Raw genomic sequence first — 27,304 nt, 5'->3', positions numbered from 1 at the left:
CACAGCTCAATTTGGTCTACAAACGAACAGAACCAGCTCAACCACCACTTAAAGATCTTTTGAAAATTTAACTCGTGGGAAACGACGATGGTAAAGTTGCGCCAAATGTTGCTCATTCTCTCAGCGCTGACAAGTTGGTGTGCGCTCAGTTCTGCATCAACATGCCTCGCTGTGGAGGAGGCGTACGGAGCAGTGGTCAACCAGCTACACCCCGGGCAACAGAACTCGCTTCTGGGCGAGGAGTCGCTCGTCGCTCTCTTTAATACGCTGGAGAACCGTGTGCAATGTGAGAAAGTGCCGTGTGGAAAGGTATGTCTTTTTATCTTTTTTATGTCAGCCGCCCGCTTGCGGAGCCAAGGGGGAAAGTACGCACGCCTCAGGTGTGGTGCTGGTGATTGAAGTCCTAAAGCTGTTAACGTGCTGATAATGCGATTAAAACTAATGATATTTTAACATTTTTCCAAAAGTTCGAGCTAAATAACCAAGTGAAAAACATATTTAACTAACTTAATGTCATATATATATATATATATATATATATGTGTGTGTATATATATAATTAAATATAATTAGATAAATACAAATATGTACATTATATCTAAATATATTTTCATATATATGTACATTATATCTATATACACACACATATATACACCTATCTTCGTTAGTGTTAAACATTGATGAGCATGAAGTCAGCGAGGATGAGGAATAAAAATCATTATCACTGTGTGACAAGTCCTTAATCTTGCAGCATGTCAGCGCGATAGCAGTAAAGAGAAAGTGTGTGACGGATTGTGCTCGCTGGCTGAAATAAAAGTAATATTGCCTGGCCTGCGCGTAATAAGTAATTAACAAGTCAAAGACGTCTATTGTCGAGAGGTTCAATCATTTGATACAAGTCAATTGACCTAAATAGCGACGCAAACCCGCTGGCCTCAGAAAAGCTGGTCACTAGGTCATCAAAAGGTCAATTTTTAGGACACTAATAAAATCTGTTGGGTAATAATCTCAGTTAGGGATTTTCTTTGTCTCTTGCGTTTTACTTATCTGTAAAAAAATATTGTAAAACTATTGAAATTTGGGGGGGGGGGGGGGCTGCAATTGCATGACACAATTTAACTGATATCAATGTGTTTGTTTGCTCAGTGCAACCTACTCGACGCTGTTCACCAGCTGGTCCACAATCACAGTGACCATCGTCAGGCAGGCGTGGAGGAAGTCCTCAGTGTAGATGCGTCGGAATTCACCGCCCTCGCCGCTGGCTGCGTTCTGTACCTGTCCTCTCCTGACACGGTGTGCGCCGCGGCGGACCAGGGAAGGTGGGGGCTGGAGGTGGAACAATTCCTGCACGGAATCACAAGCGGGAATTCCCATGAACATCACCATGAGGAGGAGGAGGAAGGTCACCACGCAGGGGAGGGCGAGTCATGCGACGGGCATGAACATCCACATGTGGCCCTTCGTGGATTAGAAAGTGTGCTCAGCGCATTTCTCAAGCACTATGAGTCATCAGACATTGAGGTCAGTGGGGAAAATATTTGCTTATGGTTGATGCTTGACTGAGTTTTGACCTTAGTCAGGGACGTCAACATTTTTCTTCAGAGGGCGCATACAGGAAAATCAAAGAATGCAAGGGCCACTTTGACCTTCTTTGCCTTAGCTATCAAAAATAATCAGTGCCAGTAAGAATATGCACTTCAATGGCACATTATGTTTACATTTATTTATACAGACAAATGACTAGGATAGCAAAAAAAACCGATTATTTTGTATGACAAAGTTGTTTTCAGGCCGGTCGTGTACAGTATCTGCTCCTGCACAATCACTAACTACCAAAATGAGAGCGTTCTGTACTAAGCTGACCTTGAGCCAAAGATTGCAATCCAAGCTATTCGCTACAACCCTGAATTATCTTTGTTTTTCATCTGAGAACTATGCAGACATTTTGTTGCAGTTTTAGAGACGTCTTAATTGCAAAATACAAGGACGTTGGAGATGGGAAGGAATTTCTTCTTTCCTTCCCCTGTTTACCATCACGCAAAGAAAGGGCAATGTGGTTCCTATTATGATCCAGGACCAATGGTCTTAACGTTTGAGAGCCTCTTACAAACTAACAACTAACTAGTAGGTTGTGACAAACTTACCCATCTTTCTTTTTTTGAAATCATCATTGTTAACCAGAACTGCATCACATCGAGCGACATCATGTTGGAGGTGGAGCAGACCCCAGTGGCTGGTGCAGTTCTGGGCCGGGTCTTGTATCACGCCCTGCGAGGACGATGCTTTCAAACACTCCCCGAAGAAAGTTTCTTCCTGGATTACATTGTGCACCTGGGCTCGGAGAATTTTACCATCACAGGTGAAAGAAAAAGAGAAGTCATTTGTCACGTGACTTGAAACTGAGAAAGAATCAAATAAGAAAAAGCTTTTTTTTTCTGAACCTTGAAGACTTGGAGGCTCTCATGGCTTCTCTGGACATTGGACCCGAGTTGGAGTCCGACCACGGGCACGGCGAACACGAGCATCACGATCACGGCGAGCAACTCAGGCATTCTGAAATGAACGGCACCTGGGAGGAGGTAAAGACGTCATTGAAGGTGACGCGGCATCAAAGCGTTTAAAAATGACAGAATGTTCTGATTCTCCTAGCACTGTTTCTCTGCGCACGAGCTGGTACAGATCCACAACCTGACTGTGGACTCCCCCAACCTGGGTCGCTCTGACCTGGCTCGTCTTAGCCCGGCGCTAATCCAGCAGATCCTGAGCGGGGCCTGCGCTGGCTCGCACCCGGCGAAACCAGACGAGCTCAGCAAAACGGAGCGTAAGTGTCAGAAGACTTAACCGCTGAGTTCATTGCAATACTGTTGCTAACCAAAACAGCATTACCTAACCTTTTGCGCCTTGCTGATTATGCGTAGACTTTATTAGCCTTCCAGTCAATCATTTACATTTTGGCTTTGACGCTCTCGTGTCAGGGTACCTGTACGCCACCCTGGCCAACGTGATCATCACGTTGATGTCCATGTTCGGGATCGTGTTGCTGTTGTGCACGTTGTGCACCAGCGTCTTCCAGCTGTGCATCCAGTTCTGCATCAGCCTGGCTGTGGGCTCGCTCACGGGGGACGCCTTGCTGCATCTGCTGCCCATGGTGAGCCGTCTACATCACTGCATCGTAACCTTAATTGAGCCAAAGAACAATTGATACGAGAAAAATATCACAAAAGTATACACAGAATAATATACATGTGTGTTTAGTTTCTGGGGTTGCACGTGCACACGGAGGAAGTCGGCGGAAGCCACCACCACTCTGAGCTTTCGGATTACGTCTACAAGATGTTGGTGGTGCTGGGTGGGATCTACTACTTCTACTTGATGGAAACCATCTTCAATATTGTCACGCATGGACATCACCACCATGGGGTGAGCCAAAGAAAATGGAGCTATCGAGTTCATTAAGTACACCCACTGAATAAGAATTTCTTAGCCCAAAAACATTTCATAATCCTTTGTGACAAACCTTCAAGGATGAATCGGAACCTCACCACTGCGACCACGGCCGGGTTCTAGAGATGTATCAGGAGGAGAGTAAAAACAAATACAAAATGAACTCAACTTCCAAAACAGACCTGGTAAGAAATGTCACATATTTTAGCTGCATTAATATTATTGTAACTGTGATTATTACGACGACTGTCAAGGTGAAAGAGGAGGAGGAAGAAAAATATTATCACATGTCCAGAGAGAGGACCAGAGGTATGATACATGAAATTGCACAAATGCAGATATTTACTAAATGTATCAATTGAGTGGTAACTAGTTTAATTGTGTTTTTGCGCAGAACATCGGTTGCTGCCTTACATGATCACTATAGGGGACGGCATCCACAACTTTGCAGACGGCCTGGCGATGGGCGCCGCCTTCTCGCTTTCGTGGAAATCTGGACTCGCCACGACGCTGGCCGTCCTCTGCCACGAGCTGCCCCATGAACTAGGTGACACAAACACCGTTCTCGTCTTAGGCGGAACTGTTTCAAACATTTTGCTGCATGTTAACAAAAGAGCTGACTGATTTGTTGATTTAAATATTTTTTGTCTACCCAGGCGATTTCGCCATCTTGCTCAACTGCGGCCTGTCGGTACGCAAGGCACTGCTTTTGAATATCGGCAGCGCCTTGACGTCCTTCGTGGGCCTTTACATCGCCTTGAGCGTGGCGACCGACCTGGCCACCATGCAATGGATCGCCGCTGTCACCACGGGCCTGTTTCTCTACGTGGGCTTGGCTGACATGGTGAGTGATACTAAACTTTAATACAGAGGAATTTCTAAAGTGGTAGTTGGATACATTGCAACAATAAGAGGAAGGGAAAAAAAAACAAATGCAACAATGTTACCTTTTTGGGTCTTGTTCCCCTCTTCAGCTGCCCACCATGATGCACATCAAGTCCAAGAGGCCGTGGCTGATCTTCGCCCTGCAGAATGTTGGCCTGCTTTGCGGTTGGGCCATCCTCCTGCTGCTGTCCGTCTACGAAGAGAGCATCAGCTTCTAGAGGCCTCGGCCCTACTTTGGACTTGACACTTGTCGTCGTTCTAGGATGTTAAATGTCAGACAAGTCTAGAAAAATAAACAATTTTACATAAGGTACACAAATGAGTGAAATCAAAACACAGTTGGCTTTACATTAGCGCTACGAGCGACTCGTTCAATGGACAAATGTATTGAAGTAATTGAAACGGGACTTTGAACACAACTACACACGCAAGCTGACTGTTTAACATGCAAGTTTCTTCCGAGCCACATGACAGCATCTTACTTTTGATTGTAAAATGCACAAACGTTCAAACGTTATGTAACTTTGCACAGTTGGGATTTTTTTTTTGTGTGTTTGAGTTTATTAGGGGGGCACAAGAGCAACAAATAAAGTGTTAAAGTATGATTTTACTTTGGCTCACCAAAACATTTTCAGGATGGTCAATGTGTAGCAAAAACATCTAGTGATATATATTTTGTGAATTTGCAGTTTGAATAATAAATATGCCAGCAAAACACTTATCTTTTTTACTCATCTCTTTTAAACCTAACATGTCATTTGAACTGGGAAAGCAACCGTAACTATATTCTGCCAATTTGCTTTATATTACTTGTCATTTGAATTTCAAATTTTAGATTTATTTCATGTTATTACAGTCTACTATTTAAATTGCTTAAATTCATATTTTCATCTAGTCTATTCAACTTTGTCCTCAAACTGGCTGATGATAGACTTTTTTTTTTTTTTTTTAAATCATCAGCATCATCTAATCAGTTCCTGCTTATGTGAACATCTTCATTAGGGCCAGAGTCCAGCGACAACTCATCAAACCTAGCATAGTAAAAACGTATACTCTGTGCACTACACAGGTGGCGACAACGTCACCGTTGCACAACGCACGTTAGCAGCGTGTTGAGCTTGTAAAGCCAAATATTGCGCCAAGGCCTGCTGACTGAGGAGAACATTTCACTACGTTTTTTTAAGCACCTCTAATGGTGTCCTGTGCAGAATATTGTTTGAGCCTTTCTATGTTATCAGGACCTTGAGTGCAAAATTAGTGGGGAGTGTTCAGTCCTGTAATGAGGTCACCCTCACCTCAGCAGTTGATTAAGTAAACATTAAGAATAAAGAAATCCGACATTCCTAATCTGGAGTTTATGACTGAGGTCAATGTTTGCCTTCAAACATGGGGGGGCAAAAGCATCCTCCTGCTGTGAAATTCCAAGTGTTGGTGTAAATGAAGTGAGCAAACACTCTCAGCAGTTGCCCTTTGGATTGTGTGATCATAGCTGCCCTTCTCTGAAAAATAATGAAACACAAAAAAATGTGATCAGTGAAAGAAATGCATTGAGTTACAGATTCAAGAAAATTAGAGCAATTTTAACATACCTCAGGAGTTCTTTGATTTGGATATTTTCCAAATAAAATCCAGTAGCGTCAAGTCGGCGATCTTAGAAAAATACATCTTTTATTCATATGCAAAGAACCACATTGACTTATGTAGACATTAAATAAATAAACAGGGTGTGTTTTACTTATATTCAATGATCGCTTGAGTGGCCAGCTTAATGAGCTGGTTGAAGTCAAACTCGATGTACTTTCGCCAGTAGCGTCGGTCTCTGCCGTACATTTGGGCGGGGTAGCACGGACTCCCTAAAAAATAAACATGTACATATTGAACAATTTTACATTAATTCAATTTATTATGACTTTTCACTAACTTTCTTTCCTGTCAGCAAAACACATAAAAGTCTTCACTTACTGCATGACACCATCTACTGGTTAGAACTTGGTCAGGTCTTCCAAGTCTTCTTTATTTTTTAACTGGAGTTTAAATACTGGGAGAAAAACACATACTGTATGAAGTAATGTATTACCGATGCCGTGAAAGATTCGGGCAATGGCTCTGCCTGAGAACTTCTCGTCACTTCTGATGGACAGGAAGCTCCTTATGTCTGCTCTGATCTGATTCTCCCAATCCAAGAGCTACAAACAAACAAACATCACTCCATCCATCCACAACAACAAAATAGTTTAAAACACTAGCATAGTACTTTGTGTCACCTTGTACCGGTCCAGGCTATCCTCCGGTTCCAGGGTGAGGTCTCTTTCCCGCCGCTTGTCAAAGTAGTCGGACAGAAGGTCCTTCAGCCGGAGACTGCGACCCTCATCCAAGTCGTCCGTGCAGGACAGCACATTTTTGAAGGCCACACTGGTGACAAGAAAAAAACAACTTTGCTGCTAAAGTAATTGAGACAGGTAAGAAAAGTATGAGCAGCTGCAACATCTTGAAGCAATAGGTGTTAATAGTGAATTTCATGACTTGGCAGTAATTCAGGCCCCAACTACTTTGTACCTTTTGAAGGCCCTGAAGCAAGCGCTCAGCTGGTAAAGCTGCGACCGCTCTCGATCCTGAACGCGCCTATGCAGGAACCGGCACACCTTGTCCAGTTCCTCGTCGCTCAGGTCTCCATAAGAGCGGAAGTAGAAGGACAGAGAAGAGAACTCGACGAGGACGCCACTTCGCCCGCCAGCTAACAGAGAGTCCAGTTGCAGACGCAATATTCAAACATAGACGCTCGTATTACTAGACCCCAAATTCAGCGCCCACACACCTTTACCGGTGCTCCACTGCAGCTGCCTGAGTCCCCTCTTGACCAATGGGAGCTGCCATCCCATCGTGTCGGCCACCTCCACCACGTCAAACTCCAGCTGGTCATACGACTCCACTCGCTCACCGGCCATCCGCCTACGGGCTAGCACTACGGCCACGGGTGGGCAGCTACAAAGCCCCAAGGTTTTTTTAGACACAAAAAGGTATGATCATATTATGTGAAAAGTTCAAAAACAGGGTTCACATTTTAGTGATCTTTCGAAGCTGTCTGGGGCCTTCATAGCAGCTGACTTTGCACACAGACAGTGTGGGGTGGAGAAGCTCTACAAAGCGCTGAGGATGAAGCTCCAGATAACATAGCAGTGTCTCAATACCTGAGGTGGGGGGAAGTCATTAGAGCCCAATTAGTTTGCTGCCTTAACAGCCAGGAGAAAAAATACGTGTGTAGTTACCTTCTTCTGTGATGTCCAGAGTTTCTACCGTCTCCTGGATGGGGACGGCTCTCTCATGAGTGTGACACACTCGTTCCACGGGCCAATCGGAAGAGCTTCCGACTTCCTGGTCACCTACAACCTCCACACTGACATTGTTGGCATCCGAATCTTCCGTTTTATGACCATTGTCTGTGGAATGTATCATCTCCTGTCGGGTGGATGTGTCGTGACCGATTTCCTGATCGCACGTCTCCATCATCTCCAACAGCTCAGCATCTCCGACATCCTCCTTGTCATAAGAAGTGTTGAGTATGGTTTGCGTGGTAATCCACACATGAAGCAGGTACTACTTACCTGGATCAGCTCTTTTTGTTTTTGGTGGATTTGTTTGCATTTGCATGCCGGGAATACTTTCTGGACCAGCCTTTTCACCGTGTAGTAGTCCACCGTGTCGGAATAGATGTGACGTCGCAGCTCGTGGAGGTCCATACCCTGCGTGTGAGGGTGGATCGTACGTCCATACATTATAATAAATAATGGAAAATATTTTTATTTAACAGTATGACGCAAAAGCTGCATTATATTCTCAATATGGAGGTGTACCTAATATTGTGATCACAATGTTTAAATTAGAGTTGCGAGCTTACTTCAGGCTCAAGGAAGAGGTGACAGTGCGCTGGTTCTCCATCTCTTCCCGCTCTCCCGATTTCTTGGACGTAACTCTCAAAGCTCTGGGAAAATAATGTGATGCTGAGGTCTCGAAGGGCAGTCCAGTATACACTTCCAGTACTTGCAATACTTAAAGTACTATGCGGGAAGACTAATCCAAACCTTGGGCATGTTGTAGTGAATGATGCCCCGCACGTCAGATTTGTCTAGGCCCATGCCGAATGCCACAGTGGCCACCACGATCCGCAGCTCGCCGCACATGAAGTTGTTTTGAACTCGGCGGCGTTCTGACCCCGAGAGGCCTGCGTGATATGACTCGGCCTGCCACTTGAGAGGTTTTCGAATCTTCTTCCTTGCTGGACAAAATAAAAACAAGGGAGGCCAAACTCATTTGCTGTCTAAAGAGGCTGCCAACATAGCCAAAAAGTATAGACCCCTCACCAAGTTCTTTCTTCTTTTGTCCTATTAGGTTGAATTCCGTTTGGCTGTTGCTGATGTCTTTATTTTCTTTCACGAGAACTCCCTGCAGGCATGTTCTTAGCAGCGCAGCCACGCGAGCCGTCTCCTCCCTCCTGGTGCAGTAAACGATGATGGAGTCCAGGCAACCGAAGCGATCGCCTTTTAACAAGGACACCAGAGCCTTAAAAAAAAGACAAAGAAAATGCGTTGTAAACCTGCAGAAACCCGTGAGGGGTAAATAAGATCGGTCATACCTGATCCTTCTCCCGGTCCATGGACACGGAAAGGTGCAGGTTGGCGGGCACGGCGGCGGATCGGACAGCGATACCGTCCTGGTCGTGGATGTCCAGGTGGTGAGCGATGTCCAGAGCTGTAGACAATGTGGCCGTGGCTGTGAGTCCAAGCAAACACCGCACGCCCAAACGCTCCCTCAACACCTACAAAAAGAGTGCAATCAACACCAATGGTCACGTGATCCTCAATTGCTGCCCATGAAAGACAAACAGATTTTTTTTTTTTACCTTACAAAGCCTTAGGTAGCACGGGCGGAAGTTGTGGGACCATTCTGACACGCAGTGGGCTTCGTCGATGCACGCAAAGGCCACTGGGGGGAGCTCCTGCGCAGAGGGAAGGCATCCCGAACTGGAGCTGGCGCCTCCGCCAACCAGTGCTTCGGGAGAGAGCAGCAGCACACACACGAGACCTGCCTTTACCTGAGCAAACATACCAAGGAACTATTCAGTGATCCAAACAAATTACAGTTGCAAAAATGGCTTCCTGTTACCTTTTGTATCGCAGCTTCTCGTTGTTTCATTGTCATGTTGGAATGGATGCAGGCTGCTTTCAGGTTGGCTGGGAGGCCAGAGAGCTGCACAGAAAAAAAAGTTCACACAAATGTTACTTGAACTGACTGGACGAAACAAAGGAGAGGAGAAAAGAATCAAGACGTGGTGGAAAAAGTGCAGTTATGGAAATGTTCTTCCTGAGGTTGTGGCACCTGGTCATCCATGAGCGAGACAAGCGGGGAGATGACTAAAGTGATGCAATTGGACCGCTTGGCATACAAGTAAGCTGGCAGCTGATAGCAAAGGGACTTGCCCATCCCTGTTGACAACACCACCAGGGTGGAGAGACCTGCACAGAAACAAGTAATATTAAGTATAGAAAGTACATTACTTTGGATTAGCACCTTTGTATGAAGAACTATATTACATGCAATGTAAGTCTTTTACAGGACGTGTGCTGTGATTCAAATGTCTCTATGTACCTGACAGGATCCTCATGATGGCTTCCTCCTGCCCCGCCCTGAACGAGCTGTAGCCAAGTTCTCGGAGAGCATCGAAGACGTCGTCAGGTGTCGCTGAACGCACATAAAGTTGTGTTATTGTTTTGCAATAATCAAGTGAAAGTCAATTTAATTACCCTGAAGTTTGCCATCGTCTGTGAGGCGGTAAAGCGGCTCGATGGGTGGCGGAGGTGTTGGACGCTCGTAGTCGGGACGGATTACGTTGAGCAGAGCTTCGTCTTTGCTGTTGTTCTCAGGTTCTCGCTCTTCTTTGAAAGAAGCGCCTTGGTCCTGAGGTTGCAGTGTTCCTGTCGCCCTGGCAACCTCCTCTAGGGTGGGTAGCTCGAAGGGCTCCTCTTCATCAACGGGCTGCTCCTCACAACTAGAAGGCGGAGGTGCTGCAAAGCAAAATAGGAGCTTGGTAAGAATAAAACTAAGTGTATGTTAATTACATTTTAAGGTCAAAATTGATTAAAGTAAATTTCCCTTGCACACTACCTGGTCCCTTGCAGTGGATGGCCCAGTGTCCTGTGGCGCCGCACTTGTAACAAGTGTCCCCCTGGCGGCTATGGCCGCCACGAAGGCCGCCACGAAAGCCGCCACGCCGTCCTCTACCCAAAAAGCCACCACCGCCACCAAAACGTTCACCTTTCAACTGGAACTTCTGCATGTACAACTGAAATAAAACAGCTGTTTTACTAAATTATACATTATCCAGCTGATAGTTAAAACATTATTTGCTTTTTCTTTAAATCTGTATGTGTTTTGAGTGATTTTTTTTTCATCACATTCATTAAACTGTATGTACTTGTTTGCGCAGGGCCATTCCTCTCAAGGCATATCCTTTGACGTGAGATTTCTTTTTCAGATTGATCTTCACAAAGTTACCCTCTGCAACCTTGGAGGCCCTGAAAAAGGGCAAAATAAAGAAATTTGGTCTTTCAAGTGGTGAATAAGAGCAGTAGAAATATAATTGTGAATATGTGGTAAAATATATCTTACCTGGCTCGGACTGACTGCGCTTGATATGATCTCCTGGTGCCAAAGTCTTCTTCAACTTCTCCAAGCAGGTTCTCCTGAGGAACCTTAACAGGAGTTACAGTGGCCATTAGAGGGTGTACCACACCTACTGCCCTGAAAGCGCTCTCACTTCACATAATGGATGGATCATTCAATTGTTTATCATAACCTAATTTTTTTTATATTCAACACTAACAGCATTTCTATATTCTTTGGACTACCTTCTTTGGCACCTTAGTTGCTTTGTCTTCCTCCACTTCGGTATCCTCTTTTCCCTTCTTCCTGCGTCTCTTCTTCCCATCTCCTTCGGCTTTCTCCTCAATCTTCTTCTCATCCCCTTCCTCGTTCTTCTTTCTTCTCCTCTTCTTCTGGGCTCCCCCTTCTTCTATTGCCCCTTCTTCCCGCTGCCTCTTCTTGCTTTTCTTTGGAGGGCTCTCACTGGCCTCTTTCGGTGGTGCCGTGTCTTCCGAATTTTCCTTCTTTTGCTGGGAATGTGGAGCAACATTCAGTGGAATATTTGTCATAGCATCTTTTTTGTCTACTTGTTTCTCATCAGTCTCCATTAGCCGACACCCCTCCTGGTTTCCTGCACCGGGCTTCTCTTCAGCTCCCAGCTCATCAAAAACTTGACACCTCTCCAGCCACTTCCTGTCCACAAAGCTCAGTCGGTTGGCAGGTGAAGGTCTTCCTGCGGTGGCAGGAATTTGAAGCACTCCTCGACTTGCCGGACCAAGGCCTCCATGTAAAGTCCCGGAGTCTTTTTCTACATCGCCACTGGAGATAGGCACCTGAGTCCCACCAGAACTAACAGAATCTTTGGACGTTTCCAGAACTGGTGGAAACAGCTCAGAAGGTTCTTGAGCATCCACTGGGGGGAGCTTATCAACCACCACAACTTCTAGGCTTGGCTTCTGCCACCTGTTAGGCAGGAGCACAAACAAAATGGTTGCCTCATTTTATTTGTTCAAATTGAGAACAAGTGAAAAGTAAACTTTGATTGTTTACATTCCTCTTTCAAGGCTACTGTTTTGGTTAGCAAAACATTGAGGACCGATTACACATCAGAGAGAAGGCTAATTGTCCACACCATCTCAGCCATCTTGTCTCCCTCACCTTGGGGAAAAGGGGCTGGATTCTGCATCAAAGAATGTGGGGAGAGCGTTATTCTTCTGTACACTTTGAGCGTCTTTTTTTAAAGAGTTCACAGGCACACGTCCAGATTTTTTCAACGAGACTGGTTTCTCCTGAAACAACAAGCACACATTAAGATAAACACACAACCTCGGCTTTGCCCTTGAGCTACCTTGCTAGTCAGTGTCGCCAGGTTGTTTTTTAGTTTGAGGCCATAATATTGCGCAGTAGCCTTGAGAGAATCTCTGTCCAAGGCACTAAGGGATCTGGGCGAAGAAGCCGGTAAAACACTGCGATTCAGGTGAGAACCCCAGCAGTCCTGAGCAGAACAATAAGACTGAAGGGTTAGTCATTGTACATTGTCCTTGTGTCCTTTGTAAAGGTTGCAAAAAAACATGTTACCTTTTGAGGTGCACATTCAGACGGTTTGGTGTTAATTCTGGTTGCGTTGTTGCTGCCACTTTTCTCTTTGGCTAATTTTAAACCATGGTATTCTTTGTATAAATCTGGAAAAGGGCAAGATATTCAATACAATTATTTTACAAGTACAACACGTACACAAAAACAGACAACAGTTACGTATGCACTTACTCCTAGTGTCCTCCGAAGCTTTGTCAATGTCCTCCTGAATATTTTATGGAAATATAGTCAGAATTGTTTTAACTGTAATACAAAAAAAGTCACGTAAAAAGCGCAAACAAATTACCTTGACTGGTTTCCTTTGGTGCTCTTTGAAAAAGCCTTGCTCCCAGCTTTTCAGCAGGAGTTTTACCTCGTTGTAGCGGTCCATAATGGAACCGAAAGCTTAAGTCTAAACTGAAATAAACTTCGGAACATGTTCAGGGAAGTTTAACATGACTTATTAGACGAATTTAATACGAGTTTGAGGGGAAAACAAGCACTATTATAGCGAACAAGGACGACATATTCGAGCTGGCAAACAAAACGCTTCCGTGTTTTTTAGATTTTCCCGCCCCGGAAAATGGCGGCTTGTGTTGCCAGGTTTATTTCTTTATCCCCCTTTTCTGAAACTCTATATACGAATTAAAAGGCATAATTTAACGTAGTCTGAACCCTACAATCATTTAATTAATGAAATGTCTTTGTGCTGATTAAAAGGCGTAAAAATACATTGTGAAGCGCTATAAAATGTGTTAAAGAATGGTCAATTATGAAGCGGATATCCGGGTTCAAAATAAACACGTGCTCTCATTTAAAGTGACAGTGACGCTTAACGTGGAATTTTGTACAGTACATTTAATTCACAGTAGCACTTTTCACAGAGCAGAGGACTGTTTCAAATAGTTAAAGTACAGTAAAACAGTAATCTGGTCAAATTCAAATTGAAATAAAAAATAAATAATCTAATCTGATTATACTTACAATGGGTTGAAACTTTCATACTGTTTTGGGGTCATAATTCATCATACATTTCTGGTTGATATGAATAATATACGTAATAATATACTGTACCTTTTAGGGTTAGTGAGACATACATCAGCCAGGAATAGAGTAACAAAGAAAATGTTTTTATTATTGTCAGCTATTTAATTCAGCAGCAATGTGTGTGGTTGTGACAACGGGGATCTATTCCAATTGGGACACCTCATGGAAATACGCACCCAGCATCTTAATCCCCTGAATGTAGTTTGTTCTGAGAATAAACAAAATAAAGAACATGACTCACGACGCTTGAAGAAAAGGCTGTAAAAAAGACAAGCACCTGTTGAGTTTTTCGTTCTGGGAGTGCGCTCCGTCGTCAGAGGAACCCACAGGAAGCAACATGACGTTGCGCCCTGTCGCCTCCTGGAAGGTCAGGGTAACGGGGATACTGCCGCCCTCGCGTGTCAGGTCTGGTTCCACGCCAAAGACTGTCATGCGATAGAGCCAGATGATTTAAACCAAGTGGTTGCCAGTGTAGAGATTGACAAGAAAGTAGTGGGAAGAAATGTTGCGTCATAAAACCTGGCATTTGAACAACAGTGAGGAGACTATTTCAATAAGTCCTAATTTTACGAGTCTTTTTTGTTTTAAACGTAATAACCCATGCTTTTACTTGAGTACAGAATTTGAGTGCTTCTGCCACCTTCGTGATAAGCAGTACATACCCGTCTTCATGGCTTTGCGACCCGCCATATAGTGCGGATGGTTGAAGTCGGACACCCAGGCTTTGGCCCCGTGGCCCATTGACACTTTCAGCTTGTTGGGGCTCTCCAGTTCTGCAAACTTCTTTTGCAGATAGTCAGTCACCTGAAAACCAAAATAATGAATGTGGTGAATAAATACAAATTAAACACAGAAATATTGACTTGTGTGATATTGGTGATTTAGAATGATGGTGAGTGAGTGAGCGAGTCAACTTTTTAAGTGTGACTTTAAGTTAAAGTTTTATCTTACTTTCTTCTCCACAACTTTGGGATCCATGTCAGGCACCAGGCGGATGGAGAATTTGCCGTTGACTTTGCGGGGGATAACCGTCTTGGCGCCCGTATCGGAGAAAGCACCCTCAATGCCGTGCAGAGAAAGCGAGGGGTACCTCCAGCGATGCATTAGGATTTGCTCCTGCAAGAATGAAAAAAAGAAAATCAGTTACCCAAATGCGCTATGGCCTCGCTTCTCCCATCACGACAGCCTTGACTTACCTTGGTGCTGTGCAGTAGCTGCCCGACCCCGACGTCTTTACAGTACTCCTCCAAGTCGAACTCGATCTTCTCGTAAAGCTGTCTCTCGTCGTCTGTGAGAGGAGCCACGTCGTCGTAAATGCCAGGAATCAAGATCTTCCCTCTCCTGTCTAACAGCGAGCCTTTAAAAAGAGAGAAAAAGCAAACGGTCAGATTTGTGGAAAGTGGAGAATGTGGAGATGCCACCACTCTTCATAAGTGCTCCAAAACTCTGAGAATGTGAGGGCATCTTTTGTAAAAAAAAATGTCCCTTCACACTGACTAAGCCTCAGCTCCAGTTTGAGGTACAATAAGTTCCCTTTTTTTATGCACTGTTAGCTAGAAGAACAAACAGCAGTTTCACTTGCCCATAAGTGAAATAAGGTCCGTCATAGCCTCGTGAACAGAGCCGCCAAAAACGCCCGAGTGCAGGTCCTTCTCACATCCGTCAACCTTTAAAAATAGTGCCAAGCTATAACAAACATGCTGTGTGTCAAAGCCTCAAAACAAAAAGTCAAGATGTCAACCTCAATAAAGAAGTAGCAGATTCCTCTCAGGCCGTAGGTGATGCAGGGCTTGGTCTTGCCCAGCCAGTAGTTGTCCGAGATGCAAACGTAGTCCACGTCTTTGAAGAAGCTGTCCTTGCGAGAGAAGACCAATTCATCCAGGCCCTCTGATCCTGACTCCTCCATGCCCTCAAAGCAGAACTTGATGTTGATGGGAAGCTCCTGCCAAGTAAGAGGCATGTCATAATAAATATGAATTAAAACAAACAAAGTTGGTAGAAGCAACAAATGCTGTGATTGATGCCAGTGGGATTAATGATTAAGTGACTGTAGTGAGAAGCTATTTTCCATTGAGACCTTTGGACACTCAACAGTGGTCGTCAAGCAATCAAGTTGTAGATACATTCTTGTTTAAAGTATACCTGCTGGATCTTCTGGTAGGCTTCGATGCAGTTAAACCAAGCCAACACAGGACCTTTGTCATCAGTGGAGCCTCTGCCATAGAGCTTTCCTGTGCACGCACACGCACACAAAAAAGTTTATTTCACAACAATCTAAACGTTTTTTGGCTATGAAATTATATTTTTATGCATGAGGCAGCTTTGTAAGAATTATCCAAATAGTTGTTATCGTAACACAGGTAAGTTAATTTAAAAACAGAAACTTTGGACTGAGGTCTGGGCTTTGTTCCAAATGTTTTTTAGCTGAATACATTTTCTTATTGTAGCACAGATGAGCAAAATAAATGCAGAACAGGCAAAAAGGAAGAGACGGGAAGAGGATGTGGAGGAGGTGCTGCTTTCTGTCAGCTGACTGATCACCGCAAATGCCATTTTAGTGGATCATCAGTCCATATAAGCCCTTGAAAGTCCACACTTCAACAACAGCGACAACAAAGCAAGATAATGACACTTACTACCGAGTTCTACTTTGCGAGTAGAGAGATAAGACATGATGACTTGGAAAAGGGACTTTGGTAATGAGCGCCAACGATGATAAAAGCTGCACGTCCTACCATGCTTGGAGCAGTAAACGTAAAACCTACTGTGCAGCTGAAAAATAAACTTAGCAGGCTTTTTCACCTCAGGTATGTTAACTTCTCAAATGTGTCATATCAAAACAGGTCAGCCGAAAACAGCCAGAATAGAAAAGTGAAAGTAACAGTTTTTGTTCCTTTTGTACACTTAATCCTGAAGTATGTTGGCGAGGTGTTACTTTCACTTTTCAATTCCATCTTATTCATCCTCACCATCTTTCTCGATCAGAGTGAACGGCTCCGTGTCCCAGCCGTCGTCGATGTTGGCCGGCTGGACATCGAGGTGGCCGTAGATGCACACTGTCTTCTTTCCCGGGTCTGAGCCCAGATGTCCCAGGATGATTGGAGGCAGGGGGATCTTGTCCCCGCTTGAAAGCTGCAACAAATAGAAACACTCAACAGGATACAAACCTTTTTTTTTTTTTTAATGTCAAATTATTTCTTCTGTTGATGCTGATTAGTTCTATTACTGTGTTTGGTCATACCTCCTGCTGGCCTATGTCCACCATCTCCACTGTGCCACCCAGCCGCACAATGTCCTTAGCAGCCATTTGCATCATCTTCTTGATCTCGTCGCGCTTCTCGGGCCAGGCGGACACGCTCTGGACGCCCACCCATTCCGCCAGGCGCTGGTCAAGATATATATATCAAAATATATATATTTTTTTTACAGTAGAGGATTTAGAGTAGCATCAACTTACCTCTATGTAAAGCTCCTGGTGTTCATCCACATACTTGAAAAGAGCAGGGAGATGAGCCATTTTGTCTGGTTGGAAATAGCTGAGAATGACAGAGGGAGAATAGTGAGACAAACTCCACCTTAGCACTGCTTTATGAGCTGTGCATGAGTCTAACTCCACCTACTTTGCTGACAGCAGTGTGTGGTTACCCAAAGAGCACAGGGAACTACATCTGCAGTCTTATATTCTGTTGATTTTGGTTACTGCACCCTTAAGGCTTGACACGCCTCACCAAATTGAAACTTTCAGTTTCATGAAAAACCAGTTCGAATTTGGGCTGCAAACGAAGACTTAGCTGGCTCTGACAGCTCACTTGTGCTTTTGTCACTTTACTGTTATGGTGAATATTTTCATTACAGATGCTTTAAGGGTGGGGTCGTATCTTATTTTCATTTAATGTTGTCTTTAATCATTGTTTTATTGCCCCTTGAAAGCTATACATTGCCTTAGATATGAATGATGCAATAAATACATTGTCTTGCTTCAATGAAAAGGACTCATGATTGACATTTATCAACAGCAGCAGCATTTTAAGCATTCGTTTAGTGTTCTATTTTCTTAGAGAAAAGTCAAGAATTTAAACCGAGGGCGACAAGTAGCTAGCCGTCAGGTTCGTGGTCGATAGCAGTGCTATTTCCAGTAAACCGTATAGGGAAAAAACGTTTTCTTTAAAATACTTTGCAATAACACAGTTGAACCGTTTGAGGAATAAGGATAAACAATGATTTGATGGAATAATTTCCTACTTACTTTTAAAACTCGTGCGGCCAATTTCTTAACGTCACTCCCCCAGTCTGACGAATGCCGGGCTTCGTCGTCGTACTAATAAAAAAAAGAAAATACTGCAACACCCCCAACCCGAACCTTAAACTGCAAATTGACGTAAAAGTTGTATTTGTTAGATGAACAGGTTTACAAAACAGAGAGAGGACGTGAAAATGGGCTTTAATGTTTTGATATTTTGCTCTCGTGTTTGTTCTGCAATGCATTGTGGGTCACTGCAAATAAGTTGGTCTCTTTTATATATAATTTTTTAAATTATCGAATTAAAATCAAACACCTAAACAGTAGATAAACATGAATTATTTTTAGTACTGGGACGAAAATAGAGCACGTTAACTAAAACATGCTAATACAATCGCATGGTCATCGAGTGACGTCATTAGTCTGACATTTTCAAATAAATTAAATATTCAGTTTGCAACAGCAATCCAGTTTTAACAAATAAATGATGAGTGACCTTTACCTGACACATTATGGGAGGAGATTTAAATGCCCAACATGATCCATTCAGCAGCTTGTTTGATTAAATGCACAACAGGATACATTTGGCAGCTTTATTTAATGTACAATAAAATGTAGGTTTTTGTCCATAGGCTATGAGTCCTTAAGATTCCTGCAAAAAAAGTAACATTAAAATATTTTTACTCTAACACCATCATGCAATAGTTACAATCTCACTTTTCCATCAAAGCAGCGCTCTTCGCAAGTTTTCTCATCTGACCAGCAAACCTCAGAAGAGCACATAAAGTGGATCTGTAAGGGGCAAAATTAAGTATGATGGATAGTTATTTGAGTTTTTATTCTATATCAAATATTAAGCTTCAGGTCTATGCAGTTGTACAAGACAATTCCAAGTACTAATAAAACGACTTGGTGACTACAACAAATTCACCCAGGTCATTTGCTTTGTCCACTAAATTGTCTTACTACTGCTACATGGACCTTAAAGTGGCTATTGAACACATGCTCAAACATCTTTGCATTGTTTCAAGCAATAAGAATCAGTAGAAGCTCCACTCTAATGGCTTTCCAGATACTCACTTGCTCATTGAGGTACCTCTTAGTCTTAACATCCATAAACTGGAATGCCTTGACCTCAAAATGCCTCTGATGGCGATTTTGGGGCAAATCACTCACTTGCAGAATAGCCACACTTGGATCATAAGGATTAGCACACCTACAGTGAGAAACATGGCGTACCTCGTAAGTCAGATAAAAACGGCAATAGAGGTTGGTGAGTTGAGAGGATGGCTTACCCTTCGTAAACGAGCACCAGGGCATTCTTTGCTGAGCGAGGGAACGCCAGACAGTACTTGACCAGAATGGTCGCTTTGGGTTTAGGAGACAACAGTCTCAGCTGCAAATACACAGGTTTGCCAAGGATGTACCGCAATTTAGGGAAAGAAGGCAGGAAAGTAGAAAAGCTCTTATCTGTTTGGAATTAAGCACAACACCAAAACAGACAGGGTGACATCAAAGTAATCAATCACAGGATCACGAATTAATCTGCGAATCCCAACCTGTCGCGATCCTCAATTGAACACCGTATAAACCATCGGAGTAGATGGACGTCGGCACATTGCGACTTGGGATCTTCACCATGAAGCCGACGCTGGCCAACGGCTGCTGGTTACGAGCAGCCAATCCGTAGCGACACTCCACTAGGAACCTAAAATTGAAGGGAAATTTGTAATGACATCGCCACCAGTGGAGAAAACTTTTTTGTCGCTAGTGTAACATTGACAACCTTAACGGATCAGTTCTTGTGATGATGCCATACTTGAGGTTGAGAGCTTGGACTAGTGTCTGGACCTCAGCCAGGTAGAACCTTGTCAAGCCAATTTCCTGAAAGTCAATTGGCATGTATTGAGGCAGGAGAAAGCAAGCAAGTCTGCATGCGACTGAGTAACAACTTACATACATATGCGTTCCACACTCTGTTACTTTAAACTTAAAGATGGCAAAGTTGGAATTCACCACAGCGGGTTTGCACTTTGTTCCGGGAATCACAAGCTGGGTGGGGTCAACAGGCATGGATGCGTATGTGGACCGGATGATGAAAACAAAATGGAGATCTACCGTGCACTCTGTGTGGAAAATTTGACGTTAATTGGAAAGCTAAAATGTAAAAAAAGCCTGAAATCGTGCAAATGCAACTTTTATTAGAAGAAATAAAAATTCACCATCCATTGGATAGAAGCATGTATGCGAAGTTGGATTCACACAACATCCCATGGCCTCGCAGTCAACGGGCAAAATTCCGGAATGGCCACAAAGCAGTTGTTCTTCAAGGGCCACGGTACAGTCTGAAATCAAATATTAACTCAGGAGATTTTTGGAGACATTTTTCCAAAATAGTCACCATACCAGTTAAACCAAACTACCACTTAATGACAGACTGACTCTCACTAGGAGTGTATCATGTCTGAAGTGTCACTTTGCACTCACGTTGAGCCCTTGGTGGCGTTTGCAGGGGCGGCGGTGTGCGGCACCTTGACGCGGGTGCTCTAGGTGGGACGCCTGAGCGAGGCAATGGGCTGGGGGTGGAATCAACTTGACTTGGATCAGTGGTGCTCTTACATACCCTTGGGGAGGACTCGACAGATGCCTCCTGAGTTCTGTTTGTTGCCCAACTTCCCTTTCCCAGATCGGGTTCCTCAGGATCAGGTAAAGTCCCTTCGCCTTCATTGTTGTATTCACTGCTGTTCTCATCATCATCATCCAACACCCCAGTGTCGGGTTTCAGTTCTACAGAAAGTGATGTTTCACCTTCCTGATCCCATCCCCAAACCAGGAGACCCCAGGTCATGACCACCAGCAGCCACAGATGAGCCATATGGACCCCAAAAGAAAACAAATGTGACATAGCAGAACCAATGCACCTGCCACACCTTGGCCCAGGTACATAACTGATCACAGCTGGTGGCTTATCATTGGTCAAACCCAAGCCAATTAAGAGGCAGGTGTGCAACGTCAGCCATATTTGATTTTATCATAGGCTTAATTAGGTTTATTTTGTGTGAACAAAATTGACTCATACATTGTTTAAATACAAATTTGGTTGTGGCTTTATTGCACGTACAAGTATACCCAAACACAAATTAACTTAATTTTTCTTATTAGCCAGAATGCACTTGATTACTTGAGTCTCAGCCACAAAAAAATAAAATACAAATAAATCAAATTGTCTTTGTGGTTCTTATTGGGGAAAAAGTATCAATCACTTGTATGAATTGGCTTTATGTTTGGGCAAGAAGTTGAAATTTGGGGGCACGGGTCCAAGCAGCATTTCACTGGAAAACAAACAAAACATTTGAAAGAAAGCACAAATGAAAAAGACTCCGGATGGAACAGGTTGTCCGCTCACCTGATCCTAATCCAGTCGCCAACGTTTTGACTGGCCATCAGGGACTCCAAGTAGTTCCTCCCCATGTAGTAGGGTGGCCTCTCGTTGATCTTCACCGGCACTCGCTCCAGCAGTCCCACTGGAATGTACCTAAAATACATTTTAACCCGTTACAAAGTCCGCATGTGAAAAGTTGCTCATGAAACAAGCGTCCCACCTGCACATAAAGGAAAGCCACTCAAGCATGAAGGTGCGTGTCTTTTCCACGCCGCGTGTGTCCGAGCCCCAGTGCTCCAGGCCATAGTTACTGAAGTCCCGGAGGATGTCCAAGCGCTCGGCTGATGAAATGTCCCAGTGACGGCTCTCCTTGATTTCCGTGAAGAGCCATGGCTTCACCAAAGCACCCCTGGTATATGATCAGAATTATAATACATACATTTTCATAGTTTGATTTGGAACTAAAAGAAACACCAACCTTGCAATCATGATTCCAGAAACGCCTGTCTCTTTGGCTCTCATGGCATCCTCGTAGGACAGAATATCGCCATTACCTAACGAGAAAAACATCAATGCATTGCCCTGCATGTTTAAAAATGCAACAATTGTTCCAGATGGATCAATCTTTCCAATTCTACCAAAGAGTGGGATGGGGCTGGCCAGCTTGGAGCAGGCAGTGATGTAGTCCCAATCGGCCAGCTTGGTGTAGCGTTGCTCTCTGGAGCGGCCATGGAGCTAAAGTACCACGTGAAGAAGAAGAAAACATGTTAGGCAGGCAATAAACTGCTTAAGCTCATTTTATTCAATTTGATTTCACCAGGTAAGGCAATTGAAAATAAAATCTCATTTGCAAAGCTGAGCCGGCAGTAAGATTGGAGAAAAAATAATTACCGTGATCATAGACACTCCCCAATTCTTCATCTCTGGGATGAGTTTATGTGCGATGTTGTTCTTCTCCTGAACGCCGGTGCGGATCTTCACTGTTAAAGGGACATCCAGCACCTATAGTAGAAAAGAAAAAAAAGAAAATAAACATTTGTTTCCTCCAAAAATTGCACCTAATCATCTGAAAATGCACACTCACATAGTTCATTCCCCGTATTATCTGTTCAAATTTGCGGGTGCGGGTCATCAAGCCGCAGCCCCCACCCTGAGGACCAAAAAACAAACATGAGTCAGGCTTGTGCATTTTAAGAGACAACATAGCGGAAAAAAAAAGCTCACCTTTTTATACACGAGGTCAATGGGGCACCCCGAGTTGATGTCCACAAAGTCCACCTCTGTGTTGTTGTTGATGAGCTCAGCGCATCTCGTCATGGTGTCGGGGAAGCAGCCCTCCACCTAAAAAAAATAGTAAATAAATAAAAAGACTCAAGGAGCTAAAAAATTAGCAATATTGCCATTTTGGTGTGTGGTGGCCTTTCCACTTGTTCAATGTTTTCGAACCTGAACTCCAAAGAGATCTTCACTCTCGTGCCTCTTGAGCAAGGCCCACTCGGACTGCTGACCCTGAAGCAGATTGGTGCACATGGCCATCTCGCCGCAGGTGATGTCAGCTCCCAGACGCTTGCAGACGCGGCGGAACGGCAGGTTGCCGCACTGAGGAAAGAGGAGGAGGTCGACAATGAACGGCTGCGGCAAAGGCGCGTGTGAAACGTCCGCTCTCGAGGTGCTTACGGTTGTTAACGGGGCGAGGTAGAGTTTGTCTCGGAAGTCCACCTTCAAGGACAAAACATTCATTCAGTCTTCTGTTTGTTTCTAAAAATAAAATACAGGGAGGGTGGAAAGCTACCTGCTTTTTCTCACATGCTCGTAACTTGATGACATCTACATCGGTCAACGCACCGACAGTTTTCACAGTGGCCGACTTCTCAGAGCTCACCTGAAAATAAAGAGATTCGGTGTAAATCGAACACTTGGGTGTGCTTCATCAAGTAGCTACATTTTTTTTTTTTTTTTTTACCTGTGTTTCTGAATCAGTGGATTCACATTTTGATTGGGTCGTCTGTTCTGCTGGTAAATCTGCAGTACCTGGTAAGAGATACCACATGATTTTGCAAATTTCCAAATAACTGAACACCAGTTTGAAAACCGCTGTCTTAAATAATCAATAAATTAAAATGTCTTCCTACCATTGCCCTGCTGTTCTTTTTTATCCTTGTTGTTGTTAAGCGTCTTGAGGTACTCTGCCGACTTGTCGAAATCAACGGCATGCTTCCTCAGACGATTCTGCAGCTCTTTACTTAGGCTGTTCCTGACCGGCGTGCGGCCCTCGTAGATTTTCACCACGTCGGCGTTCTCGGCGCTCTTCAGCTCCGCCGTGGTGTGCGCCTTGGCGAAGCGACAGGAAAGGCCGTACGCGCACTTACCAAAAGTGTCGTACACGTGGCAGCGTTCGCCGATGTCGGCGGGCTTGTTGGCCAAGTAGGTGGCGACGTCGTGGTAGAAATGGCACTTGTCGCCATAAGGACATTGCTTGTTGCCCTGACAATGAGGAACGGGCATTGAGAACATCCAATCACAACAGGTTAACTCTGGCTTCAGCTCACCTAATTAGGGCAAGTTATGTAGAAAATAGAAATCTCGTTAAAATTCCTACCTGAATAACTGAGGCACACAGCCTCTTTTCATCGTACGTAGTGGGTTTCTTGTGCGGCCTTGACTTGTTCTGCCCTCTCAGTCGTTTGCCATCCACTTTGGCGCCTTTGTTTACATCCTCTGTGTCTAACTTCACCTTTTTTATTTCAGGCTCCCCAGAGTGCTCCCCTGTCACTTTGTTCTCGCCTCCCTTCGGGCAATGGGAGTCAAGAAACTCATGGAATTTTTCTTTGCTGGTGATGAATCTGTAAATGCAGTTGGGGGGGTCACAAGCGTGTTTTGGTGTTAAGATGGTTAGAAAAGGCAGTGGTCTGCACCGACATGCAACAACAAGGTGCAAAAGCATGACTTATTTTTAAAAAGGCTTTGGACAGTGCACCAAAACACTAGAGAATAGGTGAATCAGCAAGGAGCGAATCAAAACAGTTTGGTAGTTGTTCATAGTTGAACGACTCACTCTGGTTTGAGGGCTGCTTCTCCCTTTACTGCAGCCTCCGTCACTTTTGCAACTACCTTTTCCTCTGCAGGTTTTTCCATCACAGCTACTTGTTTCTGTTAAAGTACAACATACACGATTATCGTAGTAAGTAATTGATAGTGAACATCTGCCGTGGCGCTTACTTACTAGTTTGCCGGTGTTGACAGCCTGTTGTCTGCTAGTATGCTTGGGGCTAACACCACGTTAATATCGCAGTTGAAACAGTCGACAACGAAGCATAAGCTATTTCTTAATGCCAGTGAGCACTGTATGAAAGTCGTTTTTATTTACATGTGTTTAGGTTGTCACTGTAAAGAAGCTAAACTACGCGTGAGTAAGACTCAGTCCATCGCTTAAAGGGGTCCGGAAACGACATATGACAAAGATTAGTTCCGTCCCGGGGATGCAGGTGCATCATCATCTTCGTCCCGGGTGCTACAATCATTATAATATAGTAAGTACGTAGAAAGCAACGTTTTCTTCAGTCGTATTTTATAATAGTAATGTACATTTGTTTGATTAAATTACTTATTTGCTTTTACAATTGCAGCAGAAGCCATATTAACACATGTTTTTAAGACACAGAAAGTAAAATGCACCTAATATTAATACTTAAGTTGCTCTCACTATATGAAATATATTTCCCGTTTTCAAGTAAGAAAATAGCTGCAGATTATTCAGTCAGAGCAAAATACACTTTGAATGGTGAGCAACATTATATGAATATAAAAGGCTCCATTTACTCCTCCGCGAGTTTCTCTATCTTGGCTGAAAATCGCTTCTGACTCAAGTCCAGGACGCCGATGCCGTGTGCCTGGAAGTCATAGCCGACGCTGCGAAGCTTGTCAATTTTGGCTGTGACATTCTCCATGCTGTAGTCCAATATCTTGGGCTTCTTCAGTATCTGCTTAATTGTGATTCCTTCTTTTAGGAGGTAGTCCAATTTTGTGCTCAGTGTCATTTCCTTTGTGTACAGAAGCGTTGGAAAGCTGACAATCATCTTTTTGACATCATCTTCACAAAGGCCCAGCACAAGCAGCCTCTGCTTAAGGCTGGTAATGTTATTTTTTAGGTACTCACTGGAGAGGTCCAGGATTCTTGCAGCCGGCCCTTGAAGCAGGGTCAGGAGGTCAGCGTTGCTCAATTTGAGACCCGCTTGTAAGTTGTCGATGTTCGCCTTGACTCTTTTTGTGCTCCGGATGAGAATGTAAAGGTTTCTGGAAATGATCGCTTTGGCAAACTCCCTGGAACCAGTCCCGCCGAGCTCAGCACTGATGTCCTCCAAGAACTCCACCATCTGCTTGTTGAGCTCCAGCCTGTTTGAGAAGATGCGCGGTGCAGTGGTGAGCAGCCGATGAAGGTCCTTGTTGCTGAGTCCTAGTGAAGACAGGTAAGCTATGTTCTTCTTCAAGTTGCTGTTGTCACTGGAGCGAAAGAATGACTCGGGCGAGCGTTCAAGGATGCACACAATCTCCGTGTCGGTCTGGAAGATGTTCCTCCACAGCTGCCAGCGCTCCTCCAGATGATCCAGGGAACGGGTGATGGCACGAGGATAACGTGATATGATGCTGGCAACAATCTGGCGGCTAGCACCTTTGCTCTGCAGGAAGAGTGCCAGGCCCTGCTCATTTGTGAAGACCCTACGGAGAACGCCGGGCTGGCGCTGACGTGCCTTCTTCACATCTACCCCCAACTGATTCAAGTTCTCCAGCAGAGACTTGTTCTCAGGGTTCACAGATGGTTTAGTATCATTCTCCTTCGGTGCCACATTGTAAAACCTCGGCAAAGGGCAAGTTGTCGCAGACTGCACTGTGATGCATTTAAAAGGTTGTTGGAAAGTGAATAATCTGTGGAGGCCAATAAATGCTTTGAACGCAGTAGCCATTTCTTATCCGTGGGATTTCCTTACAACTACCATCATGGGACCTGAAAATAACATAATCACACTTAACATCAAGACATTTAGACATACATAACATTATAAATGTTTAAGCTTATATTAACAACATGGCACTACAATAAATTCTAATGAAAAAAAATAATGAATGAATAATGAATAATGAATACTTGTCTCTAGAACAAGACACATTTAAACGTCACAGTTATTCTAAAACATTTAAAGAGGAAAAGACGAAAGGTGAGCGGAAGACAATGTATTAGTTTGTAAATAGTTGTTATAACCTTTTTGATTAGCTAAAATTGACATACCTGAGACATTTGAATCGAAGTTACCTTTTCTTCTTCGTTGATTTCTATTAATCTTCTTCTTTTTCTTGTCTGGTTATTTACCCGCGATGTAGCTGGCGCCACCTTGTGGTCTTTATTCATTATTTAGCAAAAAAGAATGAAAACGCATTGTACTTGATTAAAACGTTTTAAGAGGTTACATGCTTAGTTATAAGCGTCATTACAATACGTTTGATTGCATTACATATTTTGAATTAAAAAACACACAGGACAATGTTCATTGCTAATAGTTTCAACTATGTTACTTAGTAGCAGTAACATGTGTCCTACGAGGTCATAGTGACATCACCAAATTGTTTCTACTGTTATATTGTTAGTTTTTCAAAATTTAGTCACATGTTTAAATGATCTTTTCTTTATGCTGGCTTCAAACACACAGACTCACTGATCCTTTGGCTCTCAACACTGATGAGGGTCTCCACTTATGAATATTTTAACAGAAGTACAAGCTATTCATAATGCAAAACAGCTTTCACTCCTGCATGGTGTAAGATTCAAGTGTGGATGGGTAAAAAGGTAAAAAATGAACATCTTAAGCAATGTAATGGTTGTCGTCATCAAATGCAATTACTGTCAATCTAAATTTCCTACATTTGTCCACTTTTACTCTGCAGAACCATAAGTCGTGGCCAACTAATCAGTGAAGAGTACATTCTCTATAACCCGTTTTGTCATGATTTTTTTCATTAACTTAGGCTTAAAGGTTTACAATCGTATCAGAAAATACACTCATTTCATTTTAGATGAAATTCAAATCATTCAAATCTTGATT

General features: G+C 43.7%; 6 protein-coding genes and 1 long non-coding RNA gene across 13 annotated transcripts in view; 1 reads left to right on the top strand and 6 right to left on the bottom strand.

Annotated features, from left to right (window-relative positions):
* The window catches only part of LOC148379795 (uncharacterized), a 3,734-nt gene extending 1,348 nt beyond the window's left edge, over window positions 1–2,386 (bottom strand). Inside the window, exons 1-2 of the long non-coding RNA XR_015855146.1 lie at window positions 2,145–2,386; window positions 1,157–1,344 (exon numbers count right to left, since the gene is read on the bottom strand). This is a non-coding gene — a long non-coding RNA (uncharacterized LOC148379795). The remainder of the gene's footprint in view (window positions 1–1,156; window positions 1,345–2,144) is intronic.
* The window catches only part of slc39a4 (solute carrier family 39 member 4), a 5,115-nt gene extending 69 nt beyond the window's left edge, over window positions 1–5,046 (top strand). The window contains exons 1-12 of one of the 2 annotated variants that reach the window (XM_088365814.1): window positions 1–309; window positions 1,147–1,521; window positions 2,182–2,359; window positions 2,449–2,579; window positions 2,650–2,821; window positions 2,976–3,148; window positions 3,256–3,420; window positions 3,525–3,629; window positions 3,699–3,753; window positions 3,839–3,991; window positions 4,101–4,288; window positions 4,419–5,046. The exon at window positions 1–309 is cut by the window's left edge and continues 67 nt beyond it. In XM_088365814.1, coding sequence (XP_088221940.1) covers window positions 88–309; window positions 1,147–1,521; window positions 2,182–2,359; window positions 2,449–2,579; window positions 2,650–2,821; window positions 2,976–3,148; window positions 3,256–3,420; window positions 3,525–3,629; window positions 3,699–3,753; window positions 3,839–3,991; window positions 4,101–4,288; window positions 4,419–4,547 — 2,046 coding nt within the window. In that variant the 5' untranslated portion in view covers window positions 1–87 and the 3' untranslated portion in view covers window positions 4,548–5,046. Of the gene's footprint in view, window positions 310–1,146; window positions 1,522–2,181; window positions 2,360–2,448; window positions 2,580–2,649; window positions 2,822–2,975; window positions 3,149–3,255; window positions 3,421–3,524; window positions 3,754–3,838; window positions 3,992–4,100; window positions 4,289–4,418 lie in introns of both variants that reach the window. The other variant, XM_088365813.1, reaches the window with a different exon arrangement.
* A 934-nt stretch (window positions 5,047–5,980) lies between these two features.
* recql4 (RecQ helicase-like 4) lies at window positions 5,981–13,241 on the bottom strand. 5 transcript variants are annotated; one of them, XM_088365794.1, is made up of 27 exons: window positions 12,848–13,240; window positions 12,733–12,766; window positions 12,544–12,647; window positions 12,314–12,460; window positions 12,124–12,254; window positions 11,232–11,928; window positions 10,993–11,075; window positions 10,799–10,898; window positions 10,489–10,666; window positions 10,128–10,388; window positions 9,973–10,065; window positions 9,703–9,839; window positions 9,490–9,573; window positions 9,227–9,418; window positions 8,960–9,142; window positions 8,688–8,886; window positions 8,409–8,602; window positions 8,225–8,308; window positions 7,932–8,069; window positions 7,596–7,866; window positions 7,388–7,517; window positions 7,145–7,311; window positions 6,886–7,063; window positions 6,594–6,741; window positions 6,407–6,515; window positions 6,292–6,340; window positions 5,981–6,182 (listed from the first exon to the last, which is right to left on the bottom strand). In XM_088365794.1, the coding sequence occupies exons 1-26, from the start codon at window positions 12,929–12,931 to the stop codon at window positions 6,312–6,314; spliced, it is 4,155 nt and encodes a 1,384-aa protein (XP_088221920.1). In that variant the 5' UTR covers window positions 12,932–13,240; the 3' UTR covers window positions 5,981–6,182; window positions 6,292–6,311. The 5 variants fall into 5 exon arrangements, with proteins under 5 accessions (XP_088221920.1, XP_088221917.1, XP_088221918.1 ...); XM_088365791.1 differs by lacking the exon at window positions 6,292–6,340 and having other exon boundaries at window positions 7,596–7,863; window positions 12,848–13,241; XM_088365792.1 differs by lacking the exon at window positions 6,292–6,340 and having other exon boundaries at window positions 10,993–11,078; window positions 11,244–11,928.
* A 408-nt stretch (window positions 13,242–13,649) lies between these two features.
* cndp2 (carnosine dipeptidase 2) lies at window positions 13,650–18,072 on the bottom strand. Of its 2 annotated transcripts, none has more exons than XM_088365829.1 (12): window positions 17,834–18,072; window positions 17,045–17,123; window positions 16,829–16,972; window positions 16,557–16,719; window positions 15,730–15,818; window positions 15,329–15,529; window positions 15,170–15,254; window positions 14,784–14,944; window positions 14,539–14,703; window positions 14,250–14,391; window positions 13,865–14,012; window positions 13,650–13,795 (listed from the first exon to the last, which is right to left on the bottom strand). In XM_088365829.1, exons 2-12 carry the CDS (start codon window positions 17,102–17,104, stop codon window positions 13,729–13,731), a joined length of 1,425 nt encoding a protein of 474 aa, XP_088221955.1. In that variant the 5' UTR covers window positions 17,105–17,123; window positions 17,834–18,072; the 3' UTR covers window positions 13,650–13,728. The 2 variants fall into 2 exon arrangements, with proteins under 2 accessions (XP_088221955.1, XP_088221956.1); XM_088365830.1 differs by lacking the exon at window positions 17,834–18,072 and adding an exon at window positions 17,208–17,231.
* A 334-nt stretch (window positions 18,073–18,406) lies between these two features.
* On the bottom strand, window positions 18,407–20,784 carry LOC148379791 (zona pellucida sperm-binding protein 1-like). Its single transcript, XM_088365832.1, has 9 exons — window positions 20,315–20,784; window positions 20,050–20,172; window positions 19,784–19,953; window positions 19,614–19,711; window positions 19,387–19,535; window positions 19,123–19,297; window positions 18,908–19,043; window positions 18,545–18,619; window positions 18,407–18,479 (listed from the first exon to the last, which is right to left on the bottom strand). Exons 1-9 carry the CDS (start codon window positions 20,730–20,732, stop codon window positions 18,471–18,473), a joined length of 1,353 nt encoding a protein of 450 aa, XP_088221958.1. The 5' UTR covers window positions 20,733–20,784; the 3' UTR covers window positions 18,407–18,470.
* Window positions 20,785–20,907: 123 nt separating this feature from the next.
* On the bottom strand, window positions 20,908–24,572 carry dus3l (dihydrouridine synthase 3-like (S. cerevisiae)). The gene is made up of 16 exons (XM_088365816.1): window positions 24,433–24,572; window positions 24,265–24,359; window positions 23,809–24,052; window positions 23,342–23,693; window positions 23,173–23,240; window positions 23,002–23,091; window positions 22,887–22,928; window positions 22,656–22,808; window positions 22,434–22,550; window positions 22,294–22,359; window positions 22,101–22,211; window positions 21,848–21,944; window positions 21,688–21,763; window positions 21,430–21,618; window positions 21,234–21,362; window positions 20,908–21,159 (listed from the first exon to the last, which is right to left on the bottom strand). Exons 2-16 carry the CDS (start codon window positions 24,342–24,344, stop codon window positions 21,087–21,089), a joined length of 1,887 nt encoding a protein of 628 aa, XP_088221942.1. The 5' UTR covers window positions 24,345–24,359; window positions 24,433–24,572; the 3' UTR covers window positions 20,908–21,086.
* Window positions 24,429–26,621, bottom strand: mterf1 (mitochondrial transcription termination factor 1). The gene is made up of 2 exons (XM_088365838.1): window positions 26,494–26,621; window positions 24,429–26,211 (listed from the first exon to the last, which is right to left on the bottom strand). The coding sequence occupies exon 2, from the start codon at window positions 26,168–26,170 to the stop codon at window positions 25,025–25,027; it is 1,146 nt and encodes a 381-aa protein (XP_088221964.1). The 5' UTR covers window positions 26,171–26,211; window positions 26,494–26,621; the 3' UTR covers window positions 24,429–25,024.
* Window positions 26,622–27,304: the final 683 nt, after the last annotated feature.

The sequence above is a fragment of the Syngnathus floridae genome, chromosome 21 (assembly GCF_059516105.1).
Source record: "Syngnathus floridae isolate MCC-2025c chromosome 21, RoL_Sflo_1.0, whole genome shotgun sequence".
NCBI classification, from domain to species: Eukaryota; Metazoa; Chordata; class Actinopteri; order Syngnathiformes; family Syngnathidae; genus Syngnathus; species Syngnathus floridae.
The sequence above is the reverse complement of the archived record's forward strand: the minus strand, read 5'-3'. Positions and strand labels throughout refer to the sequence as shown.

What these genes read in the sequence shown, in the direction of transcription:
- recql4 (XM_088365790.1), bottom strand. Translation starts at nt 12,931, where the DNA reads ATGGACCGCTACAACGAGGTAAAACTCCTGCTGAAAAGCTGGGAGCAA. An exon ending in TCTCGCTCATGGATGACCAG is followed by an intron (nt 9,574 to 9,702) that starts GTGCCACAACCT and finishes TTTTCTGTGCAG; the next exon opens with CTCTCTGGCCTCCCAGCCAA. An exon ending in ATAGCCTGGACCGGTACAAG is followed by an intron (nt 6,516 to 6,593) that starts GTGACACAAAGT and finishes GTTTGTTTGTAG; the next exon opens with CTCTTGGATTGGGAGAATCA.
- cndp2 (XM_088365829.1), bottom strand. Translation starts at nt 17,104, where the DNA reads ATGGCTCATCTCCCTGCTCTTTTCAAGTATGTGGATGAACACCAGGAG. An exon ending in TGGACATAGGCCAGCAGGAG is followed by an intron (nt 16,720 to 16,828) that starts GTATGACCAAAC and finishes TATTTGTTGCAG; the next exon opens with CTTTCAAGCGGGGACAAGAT. An exon ending in CCTACCAGAAGATCCAGCAG is followed by an intron (nt 15,530 to 15,729) that starts GTATACTTTAAA and finishes CTTACTTGGCAG; the next exon opens with GAGCTTCCCATCAACATCAA.
- LOC148379791 (XM_088365832.1), bottom strand. Translation starts at nt 20,732, where the DNA reads ATGTCACATTTGTTTTCTTTTGGGGTCCATATGGCTCATCTGTGGCTG. An exon ending in ATGCTTCTATCCAATGGATG is followed by an intron (nt 19,954 to 20,049) that starts GTGAATTTTTAT and finishes TTTTCCACACAG; the next exon opens with AGTGCACGGTAGATCTCCAT. An exon ending in AGAGGTACCTCAATGAGCAA is followed by an intron (nt 18,620 to 18,907) that starts GTGAGTATCTGG and finishes TGCCCCTTACAG; the next exon opens with ATCCACTTTATGTGCTCTTC.
- dus3l (XM_088365816.1), bottom strand. Translation starts at nt 24,344, where the DNA reads ATGGAAAAACCTGCAGAGGAAAAGGTAGTTGCAAAAGTGACGGAGGCT. An exon ending in AAGATCTCTTTGGAGTTCAG is followed by an intron (nt 22,551 to 22,655) that starts GTTCGAAAACAT and finishes TATTTTTTTTAG; the next exon opens with GTGGAGGGCTGCTTCCCCGA. An exon ending in TAATACGGGGAATGAACTAT is followed by an intron (nt 22,212 to 22,293) that starts GTGAGTGTGCAT and finishes TTTCTACTATAG; the next exon opens with GTGCTGGATGTCCCTTTAAC.
- mterf1 (XM_088365838.1), bottom strand. Translation starts at nt 26,170, where the DNA reads ATGGCTACTGCGTTCAAAGCATTTATTGGCCTCCACAGATTATTCACT.